This window comes from Carcharodon carcharias, chromosome 16, assembly GCF_017639515.1.
Source record: "Carcharodon carcharias isolate sCarCar2 chromosome 16, sCarCar2.pri, whole genome shotgun sequence".
In the NCBI taxonomy this organism is placed as follows: Eukaryota; Metazoa; Chordata; class Chondrichthyes; order Lamniformes; family Lamnidae; genus Carcharodon; species Carcharodon carcharias.
Genome location: NC_054482.1, coordinates 30,420,100 through 30,443,749, shown reverse-complemented (window position 1 = coordinate 30,443,749; position 23,650 = coordinate 30,420,100). Strand labels below are relative to the sequence as shown.

General features: G+C 50.7%; 1 protein-coding gene across 5 annotated transcripts in view; it reads right to left on the bottom strand.

The window, feature by feature from the left end:
* LOC121289081 (retinoic acid receptor RXR-gamma-A-like) overlaps window positions 1-23,650 on the bottom strand; it is a 356,162-nt gene that overhangs the window by 151,219 nt on the left and 181,293 nt on the right. For all 5 annotated transcript variants that reach the window (XM_041208080.1, XM_041208078.1, XM_041208076.1 and 2 more), the window contains one exon: window positions 14,384-14,643. In XM_041208080.1, the coding sequence (XP_041064014.1) occupies window positions 14,384-14,614 (231 nt within the window). In that variant the 5' untranslated portion in view covers window positions 14,615-14,643. The remainder of the gene's footprint in view (window positions 1-14,383; window positions 14,644-23,650) is intronic.

Here is a 23,650-nt window from a genome sequence, read left to right as displayed (position 1 = left end):
TTTCTGAGCTGGAGATCCTGTCAGTACTTCACAACTCTCTTCTCTAGTCTCTCTCAACACACTGGGATAAATGCCACCTATCTCAGGGGTGTTACTTGTTTCGAGTTCATTTATCCTGTCAAGTCTTCCATCTCATTTACAGAGAAGTGACTGATTTTTCTCAAAATAACTTTGTCTGGGAAATGCTACTCAAGTCTAACCTTGTCAGTGGATTGGGTGGAGGAAGGAAGTATTTATTCAGGTGTTTCCAATTTCACACTGTTCAAGGCATTGCATCTGTTATGGATTCCATCTCCTCCCTTGGCCACACTCTCACTGTTATTGCACTTGGAGGTTTTACATGGTTGGGCCTCAGCTATTGTGTTTCTTTCCATGTCTCGCTTTGCCCCATCTGATCATTCCCTTTCATGTGTTCCTGCATTTTCTTACAGTTAGTTATCTGGCTGGGCCCCTTCTGCTTGCAGGACCAGTACAGACCATTTTCCCTCTCAGAATCAGCGCGTTAGCCCACATAGGGTGACACATATTTGGCCCAAGGCTGTGGGGTTTGGTATATATTTGACGGGTGTGCTCAGTATTCTCTCTTTAAAAGGTGCTACACTCGCCTTCTGTTGAAGTGCAGTTGAACAACTTCCTGCAGTCTAGTGGTCCTTTATTTGTAAATATTATATGCCTGCTACCTGGTCTTAGATCCTAGATCACTGCGGTGACTGTCCCCCAGGGGTAATATAACTACATTAGAGTGCATTTTTTGGATCATTTATGAATATCCCAATCAAGATGAGCATTGCCACACTTGGTCACGAGACAGCCATGCACTACTCTGACCAACTCTGACTCTTTTCATCTCCCAATTTATATTTGGTTCACGGAATTACAGAACCAAACAGCACAGGGGGAGGCCATTTGGCCCATCATGGCTGTGCCGGCTCTTTGAAAGAGCTATTGAATTTGTCAGCTTGTTTGCACTTTCCTCGTAGCCATGCAAAATTTTTCCTTTTCATGCATTTATCCAATTCCCTTTTGAAAGTTACTATTGAAGTTGCTTCCACCATCTTTTCAGGTGTCGCATTCCAGATCACAACGACTTGCTACATAGAGTAAAATCTAGTCTTTCCTCTGGTTCCTTAAATCTGTGTCCTCTGGTTACTAATCCTTCTGTCACTCGGAACAGTCTCATCAAATCCCCTCACAATTTTGAACACCTCTATTAAATTTCCTCTGAACCATCTCTCTTTCAAGGAGAACAATCCCATCTTCTTCAAGTCTCATCAAATAACCGAAGTAGCTCATCTCCAGGGCTGTTCCAGTAAATTTCTGCACCCTCCCTAAAGGCATCGACATCCTCCCTGAAGTGTGGTGCCTCGAATTGTCCACAATAATCCAGCTGAGGACTGTTGACAAAAGTTTAAAGTAACTCACTAGTTTTTACACTGATGGGTCCAGAGATAATAACCGAGAGGCGGGTTTGGAGCAGGAGCAAGAATAGCAGGTGACGTCAAAGTCAGGAGTAGTTTCGATGCATTGGGATGCCCGATTTCAACATGGCAACCCAATTATTGTTTCGTTTCTGGGTTTGGCATTGATTGCATGGCAGCGCGAGAGTGGTGCAGAACACGCTTGACACAATCATAACTTCACTATTTCAAGGGAAAATCCAAAGGTGGCATTTGGAGTCAGGAATTTGAATTGCGAGAGGGAGTGAGAAGTTTGATGTTCGATTCAGGATGGTCAAGGGGCATGCCACCCCCACCCTCACCAGCCCCTTCAATGACATCCCTCTTGATGTACTGGTGGGGGCTACGAGGAGCCAGAGACTCTCCCTCAGCAACGTGAGGAAGAACCTTGTTGTTACCACAAGGAAAGCCTAGCGAGAGAAGGCCAGGAGGGTAGCAGCAGCAGCATTGTACCGTGCTGCTGGATTCAGTGTAGGAAACTCTTTAATGATCTAACCAGATTAGCAAAGGTGTTTACAGTTATACATTCACCTACATTCAATGGTGTGCAAAAACCACCAGTCACCTCATCCCCACTTTACCTCATTAAGCCTCACATCACTCCTCACTCCCCTGCTGTAGAAAAGGGCACAGAGCACCAGGCAGAGGGAGAGAGCTGGAGGTGGGCCACCCCAGACTGTGCGGCTGATAGCTCCAGCATAAAAGACAAGAGATCACAGGTATGTCTGCTTCCCTGGCCATTGGAGGAGTGGGTGACTGGGGCTTTGCAGATGTCGTGTCACAGAATTATAAATATAATCTGACACGAGACCTATTTATGTTGACTTTATTTCAGCAATGGGTGAAATGTAATCAGCCTGATTAAGCTGAGTGATAACGTGACTGCACACTGCCACTGTTAATTCAAATCCCTATCACTCTCCCTCCAGACCTTTCACACGGAGAGTATCTGTCCTGAGGACGCTTCCTTCAAGAAGCTGCACAGCCACAGGACCTTTTCCTTTTAACCAATTCGCTCTTGGGATATGGGCACCGATGGCAACCCAAGTGTTTGCTGCCCATCCCTAGTTGCCCTCAAGAAGGCGGTAGTGAGCTGCCTTCTTGAACCGTTGCAGTTCCAGGTGGTGCAGGCACACCCACAGTGCTGTTTGCCTGAGTGGTTTGATACAACTGAGCAGCTCACTAGGTGGTTTCAGAGAGCAGTTTCGAGGCAGCCGCATTGCTGTGGGTCTGGAGTCACGTGTAGGCCAGACTGGGTAAGGACAACAGATTGCACGCCCCCTCCCCCTATGCCCCTCCCCACCTTCCCCCTGCCCCTCCCCACTCCCCCTCCCCACTCCCACTTCCCCCTGCCCCTCCCCACTCCCCCACCCCCCTGCCCCTCCCCACTCCCCCTTCCCCCTACCCGCTGAAGATCATTGGTGAACTAGATGGGTTTTTAGTGACAATCCGGCACTCTCAGGATCAAGATTGAGCTGAATCTTCCGGTCAGGTTGCCTCTCGGCTACTTTTCACTTACCCGGGTCGAGAGCTGTACAATTCCCGCCTGGACTTCCGACCCAGACCCCCTGAGAAACGAGGAGCGTTGCTGCTCCTGGTGTCCTTCCAGTGCGGAGCAGGATCATCGCAGGAAACAATGGCACACCACCAGCCCCCCTGCCCCCCCCCCGGTTTGACGGCGCTAGCTGCCATATTCCGGTAAGTTTAAATGGCCCAAAGACGCTTTGACAGGAAAGAAGCTAAGTGCATAAGGGGGGAGGGGGTGGGGGTAGGGTGGTCAGGGGAGGGGTTGGTAGGAGGATGGGTCTTTGCTCGGGGGTGGGGGGATGGAGGAGGATGGGTTGGTGGTGGTAGTTGGTTGGTCAGGGAGGGGTTGGGGGAGTATTTGGATGGTTGGGGTGCTGTCGGGTGGTCAGGGGAGTGTGGGGCAGTAGTTAGGGAGTGGGGCTTGTCGGGAGGGGGTGTCTGGGATGGGGGTGGGTAGTCGGGGATTTCGGGGGGTGTGGGGTGTAGTCAGGTCGAGGGGCCGGAGGGTTTGGAAAGGCAGTTGGGGGTCAGTAGTATAGTGACCCAGGAGTTAGAACGGGTTTTAATACTTCTAACTTTACGTGGGTAGCTATTCTGCTAAGAAAGCCGGAACCATCCGAAGTCTCCGATTTAAATGGGATGGTTTCCGGTGCAGGGTAATTGCCCATCAGAAGTTTGAACTTCCCAGACAGTTCCTGTGCAGTCCTTGCAGGAGGGAATTAGAGAGGTCCCAGGGAATGACCCTCCGCAGAACGGGAGGCCTGGGCCATTTGCATTTTATTCCGGATTGAGATTAAACTCCCCCAGTTGCCATGGTGCCATGTCTCTGGACCATTGGTCCCAGCCTCTGGATGGCCAGCCCCGCAACATGACCACGATGCTATCCTCTGCCTAATGCTTAACTACGCAGCAGCTCAGAAACACACACTTCAGTGGGATCAATCCATGGGCAGAGAGCTGGTTAATCGCACCTCACAAGAAAACAACAGCAGGTACTGGTGGCTGGGACAACAGCGGAGGCTCTGTATTGCAAGATGCAGCCCGCTCCAAGCTGTACCCAGCTGGACACAGGTGCTGAACCCCAACATCACTGTGCCCCAACTTCCGACACCAATTGTAAAATTATTAACGTTACCTGATTGGATGAGTATTGCTGAAAAGAGAGACATGTTGCTGAAGCTTTTCATCTTGCACTCATCAGGACAAATGCAAGAATGCCAAATTTCAAACAATCACAACAACTGGTTGTTGGCGTACACTCAGCATTGGATTGGATGATTCTTGACTGCCAGTCATGTAACTTTCTCATGTCGTGCTCCAACAGCTTTACAATCAATGATTAAAGCATTGGAAGAATTGGAAGGCCCTATGATTGATGCAGCAGTGCCCGGGAGGTTAATAAGGCTAACTTCAGGCTCTCACCTATTACACAGGCCTCTTTATAATAACCCTCAATCTAAAGCTTCGAAAGCAGCAGTGAGAGAGTGTGGCAGTGCCGGAGGTGAGGGGTAGGCAGCCTCATGAGTGTGTCGCAGTGCTGGAGGGGAACACAAGGCAGCCCCAGTGACAGTGTTGGAGGGGAACACGAGGCAGTAGGAGAGAGCATCGCAATGTTTGAGGTGACCAGTGAGCAGCCCGGTGAGTGTCACAGTGTCGGAGGTGAACATGAGGCAGTGTGGGAGGGTCACAGTGCTGTGACTGAGCACTAGGCAGCCCCATGAGTGTGTTGCAGTGCCAGAGCTGAGCACTAGGCAGAGCTGCAGTATGATGAAGCTTAACAAGAGAAAGGTGCACGGTTAATAAATATTTACAGCCACGTCTGTGACGATGTCAGATTTTTTTTCTCTTTGTGACAGTTTCCACATTAACTATTGATTTGATGCCAAACGTGGATGACAGATGATATTTAATGTTGGTACTGGGGTATTGCAGCTCTGAGCTCTGTGGGCACCTGTTTCATTTTTCATTTGTCGCTAATGGAATTAACCCAGCCAACAGCAAGGGCAGATCCAGCCTGACCAAGCCTCCGTGCTTGAGGTAGCTCTGTCCTCGATGGCCGTACGATCGCTAAAGGCATTTTGCCAATTCCGGAAAGTTCCGTGAGAAAGGATGCTGCCTGAGAAAGGTCTGCTTCCATACCGCGGCTCCTCCCGTCCATGTCAGGTCCCAAACTGCTTGTGGACTATCTGCCGTGCGAGCAGGTTCTCTCACGACAAACCTTGGCCGTCGACGTGTGCACAGCAAGATCCCACCAGCTACAAAAGGGATGACTGCCTGGTTAATCGGTTTTTGATTGGGTTGGACTTGCTCAGAAGGAGTGTCATGGGGCTCTGTCCACCTGCCCGAGGGGGCAGATTGCTGAACAGCTCCACTGGAAGACGTCACCTCCGACAGGGCAGCACTCCTTCTGTACTGCACCGGAGCCTCTCCTGGAGTTTGGAGCTCAAGCGTTTGGAGTGGGGCTCATAGCCACATCCTACCAACTCAAGAGGTGAAAAAGCTACCCTCGTGTTAAGCTGCACAGCCCCTCCTGACTCTTTCCGATCCAACAGGCAGGAGTGTGGCAGAAGGGGCAGAACCCAGGGTGGGGCCTGGTTACAGGGTTGTTCTGGTAGAACTAAACATCCACACACGTGTTCCGGGGATCCTTGCTAACAACGTTGCTTCCTGCCTTCTTATGGCGTGTCCCATGCTAACTGTTAACGGTCCTGCTGCTTCTCAAGCTGGCATGACCAATGCTGAACATGCCAGGAATGAAAGCAGGTAATCTCAGTGCCAGGGCCTGGGGCTGCACTCACCGCCCCCTCCCTCCTACGCTCGACGAAACTTCCTGGGAGGGAGGACAGCTCCCATCCTCTGCCATACAATCATGTCAAAGTGTGTTCTGTTTAAATGCCTGAGGGAGGAGATGGGCTGCCAGCCTGTTGTTAATGACGACCAAGTCCTCGGTTGCTTCAGGATGTTGTCTGTCTGCCAAGCAGCTCGCAGCTGTAACACAGCACCAGATAAACACTCCGAACGTCATGTGTGTGCACATATTAAACTGGACTATGTGAGCGTGTATATTGTCTTGCTCTGGGATACGAGTTATCACTCTGCAAAGTCTGCATCTCTCGCCAGAGCATTGTCAGAGTTATCATTTCACAGACGTGTTAGCCACAGTAAATTTTACACCAGCAGTTCATTCCACAAGGTACAAGTGGCCTGGTCCCAATCTCCCATCTCCAATGGCCGAGAGAGTGAGAGCGAAAAGAGAGGGGGAGAGCGAGAGCGATAAGCGAGGGGGAGCGAGAGCGATAAGCGAGGGAGAGCGAGAGCGATAAGCGAGGGAGAGCGAGAGCGATAAGCGAGGGGGAGAGCGAGAGCGATAAGCGAGGGGGAGAGCAAGAGCGATAAGCGAGGGGGAGAGCGAGAGCGATAAGCGAGGGGGAGAGCGAGAGCGATAAGCGAGGGGGAGAGCGAGAGCGAAAAGCGAGGGGGAGAGCGAGAGCGAAAAGCGAGGGAGAGCGAGAGCGAAAAGCGAGGGAGAGCGAGAGCGAAAAGCGAGGGAGAGAGCGAGAGCGAAAAGCGAGTGAGAGAATGAGAGCGAAAAGTGAAGGGGAGAGCGAAAAACGAGGGGGAGAGCGAGAGCGAAAAGCGAGGGAGAGAGCGAGAGCGAAAAGCGAGGGGGGAGAGCGAGAGCGAAAAGCAAGGGGGAGAGCGAGAGCGAAAAGCGAGGGGGAGAGCGAGAGCGAAAAGCGAGGGGGAGAGCGAGAGCGAAAAGCGAGGGGGAGAGCGAGAGCGAAAAGCGAGGGGGAGAGCGAGAGCGAAAAGCGAGGGGGAGAGCGAGAGCGAAAAGCGAGGGGGAGAGCGAGAGCGAAAAGCGAGGGAGAGAGCGAGAGCTAAAAGCGAGGGAGAGAGCGAGAGCGAAAAGCGAGGGAGATATCGAGAGCGAAAAGCGAGGGAGAGAGCGAGAGCGATAAGCGAGGGGGAGAGCGAGAGCGATAAGCGAGGGGGAGAGCGAGAGCGAAAAGCGAGGGGGAGAGCGAGAGCGAAAAGCGAGGGAGAGCGAGAGCGAAAAGCGAGGGAGAGCGAGAGCGAAAAGCGAGGGAGAGAGCGAGAGCGAAAAGCGAGTGAGAGAACGAGAGCGAAAAGTGAAGGGGAGAGCGAAAAATGAGGGGGAGAGCGAGAGCGAAAAGCGAGGGAGAGAGCGAGAGCGAAAAGCGAGGGGGAGAGCGAGAGCGAAAAGCGAGGGGGAGAGCGAGAGCGAAAAGCGAGGGGGAGAGCGAGAGCGAAAAGCGAGGGGGAGAGCGAGAGCGAAAAGCGAGGGGGAGAGCGAGAGCGAAAAGCGAGGGAGAGAGCGAGAGCTAAAAGCGAGGGAGAGAGCGAGAGCTAAAAGCGAGGGAGAGAGCGAGAGCGAAAAGCGAGGGAGATATCGAGAGCGAAAAGCGAGGGAGAAAGCGAGAGCGAAAAGCGAGGGAGAGAGCGAGAGCGAAAAGCGAGGGAGAGAGCGAGAGCTAAAAGCGAGGGAGAGAGCGAGAGCGAAAAGCGAGGGAGAGAGCGAGAGCGAAAAGCGAGGGAGATATCGAGAGCGAAAAGCGAGGGAGAGAGCGAGAGCAAAAAGCGAGGGAAAGAGCGAGAGCAAAAAGCGAGGGGGAGAGCGAGAGCGAAAAGCGAGGGAGAGAACGAGAACGAAAAGTGAAGGGGAGAGCGAAAAATGAGGGGGAGAGCGAGAGCGAAAAGCGAGGGAGAGCGAGAGCGAGAGCAAAAAGCGAGGGAGAGAGTGAGAGTGATATGCGAGGGAGAGAATGAGAGTGAAATGTGAGGGAGAGAGTGAGAGTGAAATGCGAGGGAGAGAGCAAGTGTGAAATGCGAGGGAGAGAGCGAGAGTGAAATGCGAGAGAGAGAGCGAGAGTGAAATGCGAGGGAGAGAACGAGAGTGAAATGCGAGGGAGAGAGCGAGAGCGATAAACGAGAGGGCGAGAGTGAAAAGCGAGAGGGTGAGAGTGAAAAGCGAGGGAAAGCGAGAGCAAGCGGGACCAAAAGTGTGTGAATGAGAATGAGAGCCACAGTGAGAAAATGCCAGAGCGCAAGACAAAGCCAGCGCGTGAATCAGAGTCAGAGCAAGAACGTGAGCGAGAGAGAGAACACTTGCATTATTATAATGCCTTTCACACCCTCAGGATGTGCCACAGCACTTTCTAGGCAATGAACTGCTTTTACTGTCACTTTTCTCATGTAAGAACTGCAACAGCCAATTTATACAAAGTCAGGTCCCATAAATAGCAACGCGATATCGACCCGCTAATCAGTATTAGTTCTCCAATCCCGAACACCCACTTTGACCTCCTTCCCGAATTCCACAAACAGGATTTCCCTGGTAGATCCAGTGTTCCAGCCTGTTCTCGTTTTTGCTTTTGAATGGCCTTTTAATATTCACACCTCCTGTAGACACATCTTGACTTGCCCCATTCCCACTCCCTTTGACCTTACACCATCAACTCTTGTATTTTTTAATCCCTCCTACGTTCTGTACTGAAGATCTTGTGGTGTAGTGGGTAGCACCCCCTGCCTCTGAGCCAGAATGCTCCGGGTTCAAGTCCCACTTCAGGACTCGACAGCTAATGGCAGGCGCCAAGGGTGGGAGCAACCCCTGGTCAGCCAAGTGATGGAAAGAATGTTGGAGCTTCTACCAGCGTTATCCATAGCTCCAGACTAAAACAAACATGCAGAAGCACATGTTGTCACAGCAAACTCAGACTCCCTGAGTGATCTGTTAATACCTCCACCCTGCCCACCTTCTACACTATCTCAGACCCTCCCCACTTTCACCTACTTAAAACCCATCGCTAACTTTACTCAGTTCTGTTGAGAGGTCATTGACTTGAAACGTTAACTCAGTTTCTCTCTCCACGTATGAACGCCGGACTAGCTTTTCACATTCTCTGTCCTTATTTCAGATTTCCAGTATCTGCAGTGTTTTTTTTTGAGCTTGTGGTGTTGGTTGAGGGGCTGGCCAGTACAAGGGCAGAACTCCACTGCTCCTCTTCAAAATAATGGTGTGAGATCTTTACGTTCATAGAAGGGATCAAAGGGCCCTTGGTTTAACATCTCATCCAAAAGGTGGCAACACTGACAGTATAGCACTCTCTAAGTACTGCATGGGGGTGTCAGCCTGGATTATAGGATCGAATGTCTGGTGGATAGTCAATCAGAATCTCCCTGGGGCCTCATCAAGGCAGCCAAGAGGATATAGAGATATTGTCAACTTGCAACAGCTAAGATCCAGAGCCAGAAGCCCAGGGAATAAGGTGCTTTGCCCCTTTCCCTATGGTTCTCAGAGCCTGAGCTCTGATGGTCAGCGGTACTGCCTCTCCCAAACAGATCTATCAGGTTGCTGATGGCAGTGGGTGGATTATTCCTGGCCCTCGTGGGGACAGCTTTGGAGGCATCGAGGTGTAACGGGCCTGCTCACCGACGTGTTCCCACCTGCAGCTTTCCCTGGAGAGAGGTTCATCCGCGGCACCAGCCAATCAAGGTGCTTAAAAGGGCAATTAGCTCTTAGCTGTGCACAGCGCTGCAACCCTATGGGAGGCAGGTGGGCCTCACGCTGTGTCCGCAGTCCAGCAGGATATTGAGGAGGTTGCACGGTGGGAGGTCAGAGAGACATGGGAGCCTATTGCTCATGGAGCTATCACAGGGCTTCAAGGATGTAACGGGTAGAACGGTGGGCAAAAATCCTTCCTTTGGAGGGATTCCCCTGTCACATCAGCTCTTGCCCTTCACCTTTATCGAACCAACAAGGCAGTCCGACATCGCTTCTATTTTGAGGCATTATTGTGGCTGCCCTCAGTACCGGCACTGTCCATTAGTCCTTGCACAGCAGCTGACCTGCCGCTCCTCCAGGCCCTATCAAGCCTCCTCCATCCAAGCCCCACATGCCGAACCTCACTGGGCGGAGAAAACAAAGGTGGCTTGTTAATGGGCCACATCCCAAGGAATCAGTGAGTTTATACCTGTCTCACACTGCGGTACTAACAGGCAGTGTCAGCATGTTTACAACTGTCTCACATTGCTATATTAACATGGGGTATCAATGAGTTTATATCTGTCTCAAACTGCTGTACCAACAGGTGGTGTCATGGAGTTTATACCTGTCTCACAATGCTATAACAACAGGCGGTGTCAGTGTGTTTATGCCCACCTCACACTGCTGTATTAACAGGTGTCAGTGTGATTATACCTGCCTCACACTGCTGTATTAACAGGCAGTGTCAGTGTGTTTATGCCCATCTCACACTACTGTATTAACAGGCAGTGTCAGTGTGTTTACGCCCATCTCACACTGCTGTATTAACAGGCAGTATCAGTGCGTTTATACCTGTCTCACACTGCTGTATTAACAAGTGGTGTTAGTTTTATACCTGTCTCACACTGCAGTGTTAACAGGCAGTTATCAGAGTGTTTATAACTGTCACACTGCTGTATTAACAGGCAGTTATCAGAGTGTTTATACCTGTCACACTGCTGTGTTAACAGGCGGTATCAGTGTGTTTATACCTGTCTCACACTGCTGTATTAACAGGCTGTATCAGTGTGTTCATGCCTGTCTCACACTGCTTTATTAACAGGGGGCGAGGAGAGGTGATCGGCCCCTGGGAAGTGCTGTCAGACTTGACTGCGTTCCAGTGTTGCTGATTAGCTTGAGGACAGGCACCAAGTGGGGGTACTGGCAAGACAGGTGGAGGAAGAAACTTGTGGGAAAACACATGATGAGTCAAACCTACCTGCCACTTTCAGCATGAATGGCATCAACCACACTTTCAATGACAGAATATGTTTTGTTGGACAATACAGTAATCACTTGACAGACATATTCCATGTAAATGCAGAGCCTGAACTCACCACTCTCTCTCACTCAGCTGGCCATGCACTATGAGCAGGGACTGCATTAGTTTAATGGCCTTAACTATGGGAATTCTTTAAGCAATCACTTTGCAGTTCGAAAGAGAGACTCCATCAGCTAATGTAGGGATATAGGCTGCACAACTCACAAAGGAACAGCGAGTTAATTAGAGCACTTCTAAGTAACAAGTAACTGCACAGAACTTGAGACAGCAGCTTGCTGAATGTGTAGCACCTGCGAGAGCCATGACAAAAATTCAGATACGTATCCTGGTCAATTCCAAGCGATTGTATGTTCTCCAAGGTCAGGCCTAAGTACTGGGAAGAGAACATTAACTACACTGTCCCCATCAAACACTCCCAAGGTAGGTACAGCACGGGGTTAGATACAGAGTAAAGCTCCTGCTACACTGCTCCAAGCTCAGAGAGCAGGCAGGGTCTAGTTTTAATAACTTATCCAAAAGCTGGCTCCTTGGATAGTGTAGCACTCCACTCAGTCCTGCACCTGGATTTTGTGCTCATGTTTCTGGCGTCTGACTCAAACCTACAACCTTCTGACTCAGAGACCAGAGGGCTATAAGCTGAGCCATGGCTCTGTGGAGCTTCACTGTTAGTGATGTCACAACATGGCCTAGTGTGGCATGGGAGGAAGAGCAACATCCCACAGCTGGGCAGTGCACTATAGCTGCTCCACAGCTGGCATCAATTGCAACAATTTGCATGTTTATGGCACCTTTAATGTAGTAAAACCTCTCAAAAGTGCTCCACAGGTGCCCTTTCCAACAAAGTTTGACACAAAACCATGAGTTTGGGGCTGATGGGCAAAGCCTTGATCAAGGATTTTGAAGAGCGTCTCTGAAGAGGAAGGAGAGGTAGAGAGAGGCGGTGAGTTTTAGGGAGGGAATTGCAAAACTCTGGCCCGAGTGAGCTGAAGGCACGGCTGCAATGGTGACGTGGTTAAAATCTGGGGTGTGCAAGGGGCCAGAATCAGAGGAAAGCAGATATCCTGCAGGGCTGTAGAGCTGATGGAAATTGGAGGACAGTGTGGATGTCGAGGGATTTGACAAGAAGAATGAGGTTTTTTCCCTTTTTAAAGTCGAAGTGTTGATGCCCTTGGGAGACAGTGTGGACGGGGGAGTGATAGGGGACTGGGACTTGGTGCGGATATGCATTCTGCGGGTTAGGCTACGCTTTGTTTGTGTGACTGGATGACTGGGACTTCAGCTGCTGGGATCAGTGCCAAATGGCCTGGAGCTGAGTGATTGTTATATAATGTACCCACGTGGGCAGAGCCCAGGGACTGTGGCTCACATTAAATAAAAGAGACACACACACACACACCAGCAGATGCAAGCAAAGGGGTGTAGAAAGCTTCCCTGAAACATCTTCAACAATAACTATGACTATGCCAGGGCACCATTACACCAATTATACTCAAATTGGTCCTTAAAGGGGCCATGGGGTGTGGAATTTGTCACTGTCCATCAGTTTGGGTCTCAAGTGATCAAGGACAGGGGGCCCTCTGTTTTTGGAAGTGTTCCCCTCGCTTCAAATTATAAAGTCACTATATATACCAGCGTGGATTCAAGGGGCTGAGCTGCAGTGACTCTATACACTCAGAAGTCTCTTGACAACAGTCAAGCCCAATCAGCCGGGAATTACATAGAATTTTACACAGAAACTGGCCATTCAGCCGAGCTCTCGTGTGCCAGTGTTTATGCTCCACACAAGTCTCCTCCCGCCCTACTTCATCCCAACCCATCAGCATATCCTGCTATTATTTTCTTCCCCACGTGCTTATCTAGCTTCCTCTTAAATGCATCTTTGCTATTCACCTCAAGTGCTCCTTGTTGCAGTGGGTCCCAGAGTCTCGGCTCTCTCTGAGAAATTGTCCACACACAAATCTCTCCTCTATCTTTTCCAATGGCCACTGTCCTTGTTGACTGTTCAATGAATAGGTCGTTTCAATAAATTACAAGAGTCTGCAAGTCTACATTATGGTACCTCATTAAAGCCCACTTGTCTGGCCCGTTATCAGCATAGAGTTTGCGTTGGTGTGAAGAGCTCCTAGTACAGTGCCCTACCATGCACACATCTCTTTGTAGTAGAAGGATCCGGTACCTATAAGGTTACTATGAGACTGAGTACAGTACCACCTACAGAGTGTTGTAAGAAGGCACTTGACCTAGACCTAGGGCCAGTCTAGAGGTGAGTAGCGATGTGTAACTAGTGTGGAGTCCTCTCCTTCTGTAAATATGTATATGGTTCAATATTGTTGATAAAGGCTTCCTTGCAACTTATACACGACTGCTTTGTGGTGTCTAAGCGGTTTCCTTCAAACATAGCGACAACCGAATATATCATGGTGGCAGCACTGGACCCATCACCCTTCTACACTGATTACCAGCAATTGGTTATACCAGGCTTACTGAGTGAACCTGACTTACTTTGTTATTGAGCCTGAGGCAGCCACAACATGCAAACGCTGTTCACAAGTTTAAACGGTCTGGGACATGGTGAGCTGGAGTGGCCTAACACCATCACATTGTCGATAAACGATGCTTCAGTGTTGTATTCAGTTCTGGGCACTGTGCCTCAGGAGGGTATACTACAGGAGTGCAGCATACCTTCACCATACTAGTGATAACAGAGTTAAAATGTGAAGTATTGAGAAGATTAAGGGCTGAACTAATTGAGGTGTTGAAGATAATTAAAGGATTTAACAATTTTTCTCTATTTACCCGGTTTCCTCTGATGGGGGAGCAGGGAGAACCCATAACTTTCAAGTGAAAGCTAAGTCATTCGGGGCTGATGTGTGTGAAGAAATACTTCCTGGCAAGGCAACTCGCCCCCACACAAAAAGCTGGGGGGTGCAGGGGTGCAGGTCGAGTGAAAATTTCAAAACCAAGACTGCTGGGTCTTTGTTGGGTACAGGTACTAAGGGTTACAGAACCGAAGCGGGAAGATGGGGTTAAAATACAGATCAGCCTCGATCTGACCAAACGGCAGAAGGGGTTCGAGGTGGCTGAATAGCCTCGTCCTGTTCTTAAGTCGGCACTTCCCAACTTCATTCATGGGATGTGAGCAATTTGTTGCCCATCCCTAACTGCCCTTGAACTGAGTGGCTTGGTGGGCTATTTGTGAGGTTGGGGGGGGGGTGGGGGGTGGTGGGTGGGGTTAAGAGTCAACCACATTGCATCCCATCCACAAACATTCACTTTTAGTGAACCAGATGAGTTCCTTGGATTGTTACCATGGTTGTCCCACTGCTTTCAATTCCAGGGCTTTTTAAATTAATTAATTCAGTTTAAATTCCACCAGCTGCCATGGTGGGATTCGAACCCATGTCCCCACAGGATTACCCAGGGCCTCTGGATTATTGGCCCAGTGACATTACCGCTATGCCACCATCTCCCCATAAGTTCTACAGATCATAGTGACGGTTAAACTTAATCCATTCATTTGTCCGAGATGACCCTTGAACTGACGACTTTTGAACTTGTTATAGATTTTACCTGGGGATTGTTGAGAGGTCCATAGCCAATGCCCGGAGTGGATGGTAGGGACACCGAGGGGGAGCCTATTGATGAGGTGATGACTGGATACGGAGATCCCAATCCATTCACTGGGGAAGCCAAGTTCCCCATGGAGGTGGTGAGAGAGCGTGATGCGTTCACTGAGGATCCGATCATTGAATGATGGCCAACCATTGAGTTCACTGTAGAGTGTGGGGGGGGAGAGTTCATTGATGTGGAATTCACTTGTATCGCAGAGTCTGCAAGGAAGAAAAGAATTCAGGGTCAGTCAGCAATGTACAGGAACAGTAAAGACAAAATGAAAGTGGTAAGCTTAACAGTTCAGAGGGTAGCATCTGCCCTCACTGGGCATTTCCTACCCTACATTGTCCTTGAAACGAATGGCTCGCCATATCAGGGGACAGTTAAGAGTTAACAACTCTTGCTGTGCACCTAGACCCACGTGTAGGCCAGACCAGATAAAAATCACTTCCTTCCCTAAAGAACATCAGTGAACCAGATGGGTTTTTATGATAATTAATGAGAGTAATGATATTGATCAGGAGACTGAGATTAGTTTTTAATTCCAAATTTTTTTTATTATTAATTAATTGAATTTAAATTCCACCAGCTGCCATGTTGGGATTTGAACCCATGTCCCGAGAGGATTAGCCTGGGGCTCTAGAGTGTGAGGTCAGTGACTTACCACTATGCCACCGTGGGCAGAGATCCCTTGCTAGCACTTCACCTGTGGCCACTTTTCATGCGTGAGCTTTGAGAGTCTGTCCAACGGAGGACAGCTTAGCTCAGTCCCATCCTCACGTAAAGTGACCGTGCCCTGCCTGGTCTAGCCCCATCCTCAACACCACCCTGCCCCACCTGGTCCAGTCCCAGCCTCAATACCACCCTGCCCCACCTGGTCCAGTCCTGTCCTCAATACCACCCTGCCCCACCTGGTCCAGTCCTGTCCTCAATACCACCCTGCCCCACCTGGTCCAGTCCCAGCTCAATACCACCCTGCCCTGCCTGGTCCAGTCCCAGCTCAATACCACCCTGCCCTGCCTGGTCCAGTCCCAGCTCAACACCACCCTGCCCCGCCTGGTCCAGCCCCATCCTCAATACCACCCTGCCCTGCCTGGTCTAGCCCCATCCTCAATACCACCCTGCACTGCCCCGCCTGGTCCAGCCCCATCCTCAATACCACCCTGCCCCACCTGGTCCAGTCCTGTCCTCAATACCACCCTGCCCTGCCTGGTCCAGTCCCAGCTCAATACCACCCTGTCCTGCCTGGTCCAGTCCCAGCTCAATATCACCCTGCCCTGCCTGGTCCAGTCCTGTCCTCAACACCACCCTGCCCTGCCTGGTCCAGTCCTGTCCTCAATACCACCCTGCCCTGCCTGGTCCAGTCCCAGCTCAACACCACCCTGCCCTGCCTGGTCCAGTCCTGTCCTCAACACCACCCTGCCCTGCCTGGTCCAGTCCCAGCTCAACACCACCCTGCCCTGCCTGGTCCAGTCCCAGCTCAATACCACCCTGCCCTGCCTGGTCCAGTCCCAGCTCAATATCACCCTGCCCTGCCTGGTCCAGTCCTGTCCTCAACACCACCCTGCCCTGCCTGGTCCAGTCCCAGCCTCAATACCACCCTGCCCTGTCTGGTCCAGTTCTGTCCTCAACACCACCCTGCCCTGCCTGGTCCAGTCCCAGCTCAATACCACCCTGCCCTGCCTGGTCCAGTCCTGTCCTCAACACCACCCTGCCCTGCCTGGTCCAGTCCCAGCTCAATACCACCCTGCCCTGCCTGGTCCAGTTCTGTCCTCAATACCACCCTGCCCTGCCTGGTCCAGTTCTGTCCTCAATACCACCCTGCCCTGCCTGGTCCAGTTCTGTCCTCAATACCACCCTGCCCTGACTGGTCCAGTCCTGTCCTCAATACCACCCTGCCCTGCCTGGTCCAGTTCTGTCCTCAATACCACCCTGCCCTGCCTGGTCCGGTCCTGTCCTCAATACCACCCTGCCCTGCCTGGTCTAGTCCCAGCCTCAATACCACCCTGCACTGCCCTGACTGGTCCAGTCCTGTCCTCAATACCACCCTGCACTGCCTGGTCCGGTCCCAGCCTCAATACCACCCTGCCCTGCCTGGTCCGGTCCTGTCCTCAATACCACCCTGCCCTGCCTGGTCCAGTCCCAGCCTCAATACCACCCTGCACTGCCCTGACTGGTCCAGTCCTGTCCTCAATACCACCATGCCCTGCCTGGTCCAGTCCTGTCCTCAATACCACCCTGCCCTGCCTGGTCCAGTCCCAGCCTCAATACCACCCTGCCCTGCCTGGTCCATTCCTGTCCTCAATACCACCCTGCCCTGTCTGGTCCGGCCCTGTCCTCATGCATTGCTTCCAGTGAAGCTCACCAGCTTTCTGGCCATTGACCATCTTCCCCTGAGCCTAAGGGCAGTGGTAGAGCTTTCACTGCAGGTCCTGTAACAGTGCAAGCACGTAGAGACCCCAAATGATGCCACCCCATTTCACAAACTCTCCCCCACCTCACACAAAAAAAAACAGGTCCCCCCACCCATCCACCCTCCCCCCCCCCCCACCCTCCCCACCCAGCAGGCCACCTTCCATTATCTTTGTGACCCTGGTAAACAAGCTCGCTTACCCCTCCTCCTTTCTGGTATGCTGGTGACTCTCTGGTCACCCCCACTTTGGTTCTTCTGCCCAAAAGGCAGTGCCAGATGCACTCCACCTTGCATCAGCTCTAGTCAAAGCTTGGTGAAAGTGGACACTGGCAGGGGTGTGCAGCAGGTGGAACTGCATCTCCATCCCCTGTACAACACAACAGACATTCATCTCTGCTAAAGCCGCTAGAACTAAATATCGGAGCATATAACAGGCGCGCAGTGCGATACCACTCATTCTGCATCCCTATCCATGTCCAATTTCAACTAGTGACACTCACTCTGCACCGCAGGCTCCTCTACCTTGGGTGGACCAAACATGGAGTGGATTGTCCCTTCTGCTGAACACCCAGTGCTCTGCCCGTCAGTGGGGAGCTGTGATCTCCTGTAACCATTCACTTCAACTCCCGCTCGTGTACCAACCTTGCCACCTTTAGGCTCCTGCATGATGCTCATCGAGCGTTTCATTACTACCCGGTTATGATTGGTGGACAGCTTGTATGTTTGGGCAATGCATGATGCACTCCTTGGTCAAATATCTGTCCGCCACTCAATTCAGAACACGGCCTCCCAGCCACTGAAACCCAGGTCTCACTGCTTAATCCCAGCTCTCACTCCCAGTCAAATAACTGATTGGTTTTCCTGTGCCCCTAACCTGCCATCTGGCACCCTCTGTCAATTCCACTGTAGCCTCAGCCCACACCCGTCCGATTTTAGGTTTCTAGGCGTAAGCTGTGACTCAGTGGTAGTCCAGTATCTCACCCTCTGTGTCAGGGGATCGTGGGTTTGAGTCCCACTCCAGAGACTTCAGTGCACAACCCTGGCTGACCTTAAGAGGTGCTACACGGTCTGAGGTGCCCTTTGGATGAGGCATCAAGCATGAGTTTGCTCCCTCAGAGTGCATGTAAAATATCCCATGACGATGATGCTATTCAGAGGAAAACAAGGGAGTTCTCCTCGGTGCCCCGGCCAATATTTATTCCTCAGCCAACATCACTGATATATTACTTATTTCACTGCCATTTGTGGAATCTTGCTGTGCACAATTTGGGTTGCAGGGTTTCCTGCATCACAGCAGTGACTTATGCAGTCAGTGGACTACTTCATGCAGTAAAGTGCTTTGGGACATCCTGATAGCATGACAGGCGCTATATAAATGCAAGTTTGGTTTTTCCCTTCTGTCACCAGTAAGTACACTGGGGCCTCAGAGGCTCCCCTGCATAATCTCATTAATACCTCAGTGCACACTGAGCCTCGTGGCAATGAGTGTGTTTTGGAAACCTATCGTCTCCCCCAGCTCCAGCCACTGGGATTGAGAGACGAGATTTTGTTCCTCAGAGGTACAGCTGCCATGCTTTATCTAAAAGATGGAGTCCTGCTTTTACACCTTCCTTAATTGTTTGACATCAATTTGAAACCAGCCAACCAGCAACCCCTGTGGAATTGAAAGCACCCTGGGCTAGGAATAATGTTTGCGGTTTGGGGGTGGTGGTGCGAGGGGGAAATTATCACTCCTCTCCCTCCCTACCCCATCCCCCCTTCAACGCCTGCCCCACCAATCCCTATCAGCTGGAAAGAGCATGTCAAGGTTAGGGCAGGAGTAACGACTTGGCTGTTCAACCACAGGGGCTTCACAGCCAAGCCAAATCCCCGTCCTCACCTCGCATTCACACTTGCCAGCAGAGGTCACTGTGCTGCTCAACATAATTCAGAGTCTCTGGCGAGGAGAGAAATAGAAACAGAAAAAAAGTGCTGGAAAAACTCCGCAGGTCTGGCAACTTCTGTGGGGAGAGAAACACAGTCAACATTTCGAGTTTCTTCTGCCAATGAAGAGTCATATTGGACTTGAAATGCTAACTCTGTTTCTCTCTCTCCATCCACAGAAGCTGCCAGACCTGCTGAGTTCTTCCAGCACTTTCTGTTTTTATTTCTGATTTCCAGCATCTGCAGTGTTTTGCTTTCATCTCTCTGGAGAGACCCTGGAATGTGTTGAGTACTTCTCATGCCTCTGCAGCTTCCTCTCTCAAAAGGCCACCATCGACAAGGAGATCAAACAGTGGATTAGCTGCGCCAGATGAGCCTTCAACAATCTATGTCAGCGAATGTTGGACAACAAAGACTGTCACAAGTCGACATCAGTCCTAGTCTACAAAGCAGTTGACGTTACCTCAGTCCTGTACTGCAGCGGGACCTGGACTGTGTATCAGTGACACATGAGAATGTTAGAACAATCCCATCAGCAATACCCCTGGCATATCCTCCGGATTCTATGGGAGGACCATCGAACAAAAGCTAGTGTCCTTCTTGAAGTCAGATCCACGAGCACTGTCACAAAATCAACTGCGATGAACCGGACACCATGTCCGGATGGTTAAAAACCACCTCCCCGCCAGGCCCTGTTTTCCTAACTCTCAAATGGCCAACGTTCCAGGGGAAGACAAAGAAAGCGCTACAAAGACACTTCGAAGCTCTTCTTGAAGCACGGCAGCATGGATATTAATGACTGGGAGGAGCTTGATACCAATCGTTCAAAATGGCGACAACTTGTCCATCAAGCTGCATCACGCTTTGAATCACAATGTCTTAACGATGAGGCAGAGAAGGAAAGAAAAGGAAGTAAATCCTGTACTCCTGAAACCCCCTGCCTTGTGAAACCTCCTGCCCCCATGTGCCAAATACATCTATGTCAATGAATTGGTCTGTTCAGACAAATGAAGGCTCACAGGAGAAATTCTTGAATGTGAGTAGATGTCACCCTCGAATTGAGGGGCAGTCAATGATGACGATGCTGCAATGCCGCTGGAGGCAGGTTGGCATGTCACTTTGGTTAGCTCAGAGGTCCTGAGGCCAACTGTGCTGCCCATTTCATCCCCGTTTCCCCCCCTCACCCCCACAACCCTGTACAGCCTTTCATACCCTTGGGATATCCCAAAGGGTTTTACAGTTGTTGAAGTACTTCACTGAAGTGTAGTCACTGTTTTAGTATGGGAATGGCTGCAGCCAATGTACACACAGCAAGATCCCACATACAGCACCAAATGACTATGTAATGTCTTTTACTGGGCAGGGCATCGGAGAGAACCCAGCTGCCCTTCTTCAAAAGGATGCTGTGGGATCTTTGACATTTCAGCTCGGATGGCAGACGGATTCGGAGATTAACTTTTCACCTGAACAACAGCACCTCTGACGGCGCAGCACTCCCTCAGTATCGCGCCGGGAGTGTCAGCCTAGATTACTTGCTCAAGTCTCTGTGGTGGGGCTTGAACCCATGATCTTCCGAGCTCAGGGGATAGACAATTACCCACGAGTCACGGCACCAAGACAGCACAGGTCCAAGGGCTCTCTCTGCCTGGCTCTGCAGCTCACCAAATGATGCAGTCACGGATCAAGACAAGGATGGATGGTAGGGGTGGCTAAGAGGTACCTCTGTGAAGGTTCCTCACCTGTCAGACAGGAAGTCAAGGCATTCCAGTCAGTCTCCGAACATCTGGAGAATGGGGGGAGGGTGGGGGAGGGGAAGGGGGCTGAATGTTGGATGTGAAGGGAAATAGAGGAGGGGGGATTAGATAGGTTTGACTGTAAAGAGCCACCGCACCTCCAGAAACAACTCGGGAGTCCCTCTGCTCCCATCTGAATCAACAATTACATTCAGTCCACGTAAGAGCTCTGTAGTCTTCAATGGAGAGGAGGACCTGTACATGCTGCTTTGTTGTTATTTGGCGCATGTCAGCTTCTTTTAACCTTTTATCACTGCCGATGACCTCCAGCTGTTCTCCTTGCTCAGCATCAAAGGCAGCGATTTGATGAAGTGAACCGTATGAACCAGAAGCTGATCAGCACCAGCTAGTTCAGCTCACACTGAACACAGCACCTTTACAGCACTCAGCGCCCCCCCAAAGCACCGCCCAGGAGGTAGGGGGCTGAGGGCTGGGTGACCGAACACTGGGCTTCCGCACACAGGGAGAGAGGCAGGCCAGCGTCCCGGTTTAAAGGATGGGGGGGGGGGGGGTGCGGTCCGAGGGAACTGAAGGCCCTGCCACCTCTGGTGGAACAGAGTGCCATGGGGGGGGTGGGGGGCGGTCACACACCAGACTGCATTCAGGGGACTGAAGGGCAGAGCTGGGGATGAGAGGCAGGGCAGGTTGGGAGGGAGGGAGGAAGGGGGTGGAGAAGGTTGGAGGTGATTGTTGAGTGGCGCAAGGAGTGGACAGATCTGCAAAACAGGAGCCAGGCTTTTAAATTCGAAGCTTTAGTAGGTTGGGAGGGCAGGGAGCACTGGGACTGAGGCGAGGTGGGGGGGGTGCGTGGGGCAGGATATGGGAGTCTGAGGGAGCAGCATAGAATCAAATCGCCAGGTTACAAAGAGGGTTAGTGAAGTAGCAAAGAAGCCGCACAACAGGTTTACAAGGATCAACTATCAGAAAGACTGAACCGACCGGGACTGTTTTCTCTGGAGGAGATGTTTCGATCTGCAGGGGCAGCCCAAAGCTAGGGTCCATAAATACAAGATGGTCGCTAATAAGTCTTTGAGGGAACTCAGGAGAAACTTATTTACCCAGAGAGCGGAACTCATTATCACAAGGAATAGTGGAGGCGAATTATAGATGTGTTTTTGGGGAAGCTAGAAGGATATGGTGATGGAGTGCAGTGACATGGGTTGGGGGCCACTCCCAGTGGAAGTGTTAACACTTCACAGACTAGTTAGGCCTATTGCGATGCTGCAGGTTTTATATAACCAGCTGCAGGCCGGAGGTAGACAGCCTGACACCTTGTCAGGAAGATACTGCATCTGAATTCGCCGTCTCTGCAAAAAAAAAATTCCAAAACTTTCTCAGACTTGTCCAGGCGCCGACCCAGTCCCTGCACTTCCCCTCCTAAAGCCAAACATTTCCCTGACAGCATCAGCTGTGGCTCGGTGGGTAACATACTCGCTGCTGAGACAGAAGGTTGTGGGGTTAAGCCCCAGTCCCGATTTGAGTCTATAATCCAGGCTGACACGCCAATGCAGCACCGCAGGAGTGCTGTACTGTCAGGGGGTGCCATCTTTCAGGTGAAAACTTGGAATTGAGGCTCCATCTGCCCTCTCAGGTGGATGGTCCATGGCAGCATGCAAAGAAAGGGCAGGGCAATCTCGCGGTGCCTTATCCAATATTTACCCCTCAATACAGATTATCTGGTCATCATTGCACTGCTGTTTGAGAGAACTTGCTGTGTTCAAATTGTGAGCGACATTCTAACAGCAACTTTAAAAATTATTTCACTGGCTGTGAAGTGCAGTGGGATGTGGAAGATGCTAATTGAATTTATTTTCGTCCCAGTGAGGGAGTTCAAGGTGGTCCCGAGCACAGGTAGTGAACCATGTTGGGCTATGTTTAAACTGAAGCACTTTCTCTGTGCTGTGTCAGGGAACGGGAGCAGTCAGCGATTGGAGCACAGCCCTGCCGGTGCTGAGAATTGAAAAGATGACTGGTCCGCTGTCCTGGTGAAAGATGACACCGAGCCTCCAGAGTTTAGCAGAAATACACTGACAAGTAATTCTATTATTACAGCCGCAAGTAGCCTCCCGGGATCCACAGACACCACCCGCTAACCCATCAATCACACACTGTCGTCGCCAGCTCCCAATGTCATTTTCCAAGGTTTGTACTGATAGTTTAGGGGCAATGGGCCAGCTTGCTCCTGCCTTAATTCAAGGGTTGTCAGACTTAAGTACAAGATCCAATTGATCACAGGTGGCTTGTTGTGTTTGACATGTTAAAATCCAATTCATACTCCTCTTGGTAGTTACCCCAGTTTAAGATGTACGCTTTTTTTAAATCCCCCTCCTAAGTTCTTCCCCTCCTCTCTTGAAGGTGCTGACTCTCACTGGGGTACAGTTCCATGGACCCTCCCCTCCTCTCCTGAAGGTGCTGACTCTCACTGGGGTACAGTTCCATGGACCCTCCCCTCCTCTCCTGAAGGTACTGACTCTCACTGGGGTACAGTTCCATGGACCCTACTCCCCTCCTCTCCTGAACGTGCTGAATCCCACTGGAGAACAGTTCTATGAACCTCAATTCCCTGAAGAAAGCTTCATCTGCTCGGCCCAGCTGCACTATAGTATGAAGGGCTCGATTCTCTTCGAGTTACAATTTAATTGCATTGTAATATCTTTGTTCTCGTTATAATTTGATGTTGCTAACTGAGGGATGACATGATATTGAGACTATAAACCAAATTATTCATGTGAAATTGCATTGACTGCCTGGACTCCATCGTTCTATTGTGAAATCATTGGGCAGCATTAAAACCAAAATGTTTGCGTTTAGCAGCCTGCACCTATAGGGTGTCCAGATAAGGCCAGTATTTATTGGATAGTCATCAGGAGCAGACAGATTAGGTTTCTCTTTTGAATCTCTTTATTACTGCCGGACTGTGTTAACCCAACATTGCTCAGGAATTGAGCACAAGATCAGGACTATCTGGTCTCCTACTCTGGTGCCCAGAGTGTAACCTACTTTACAATGTCCCATCAAAAACACTCCCAAATATAAAAACAAAAAAACTGTGGATGCTGGAAATCCAAAACAAAAACAGAATTACCTGGAAAAACT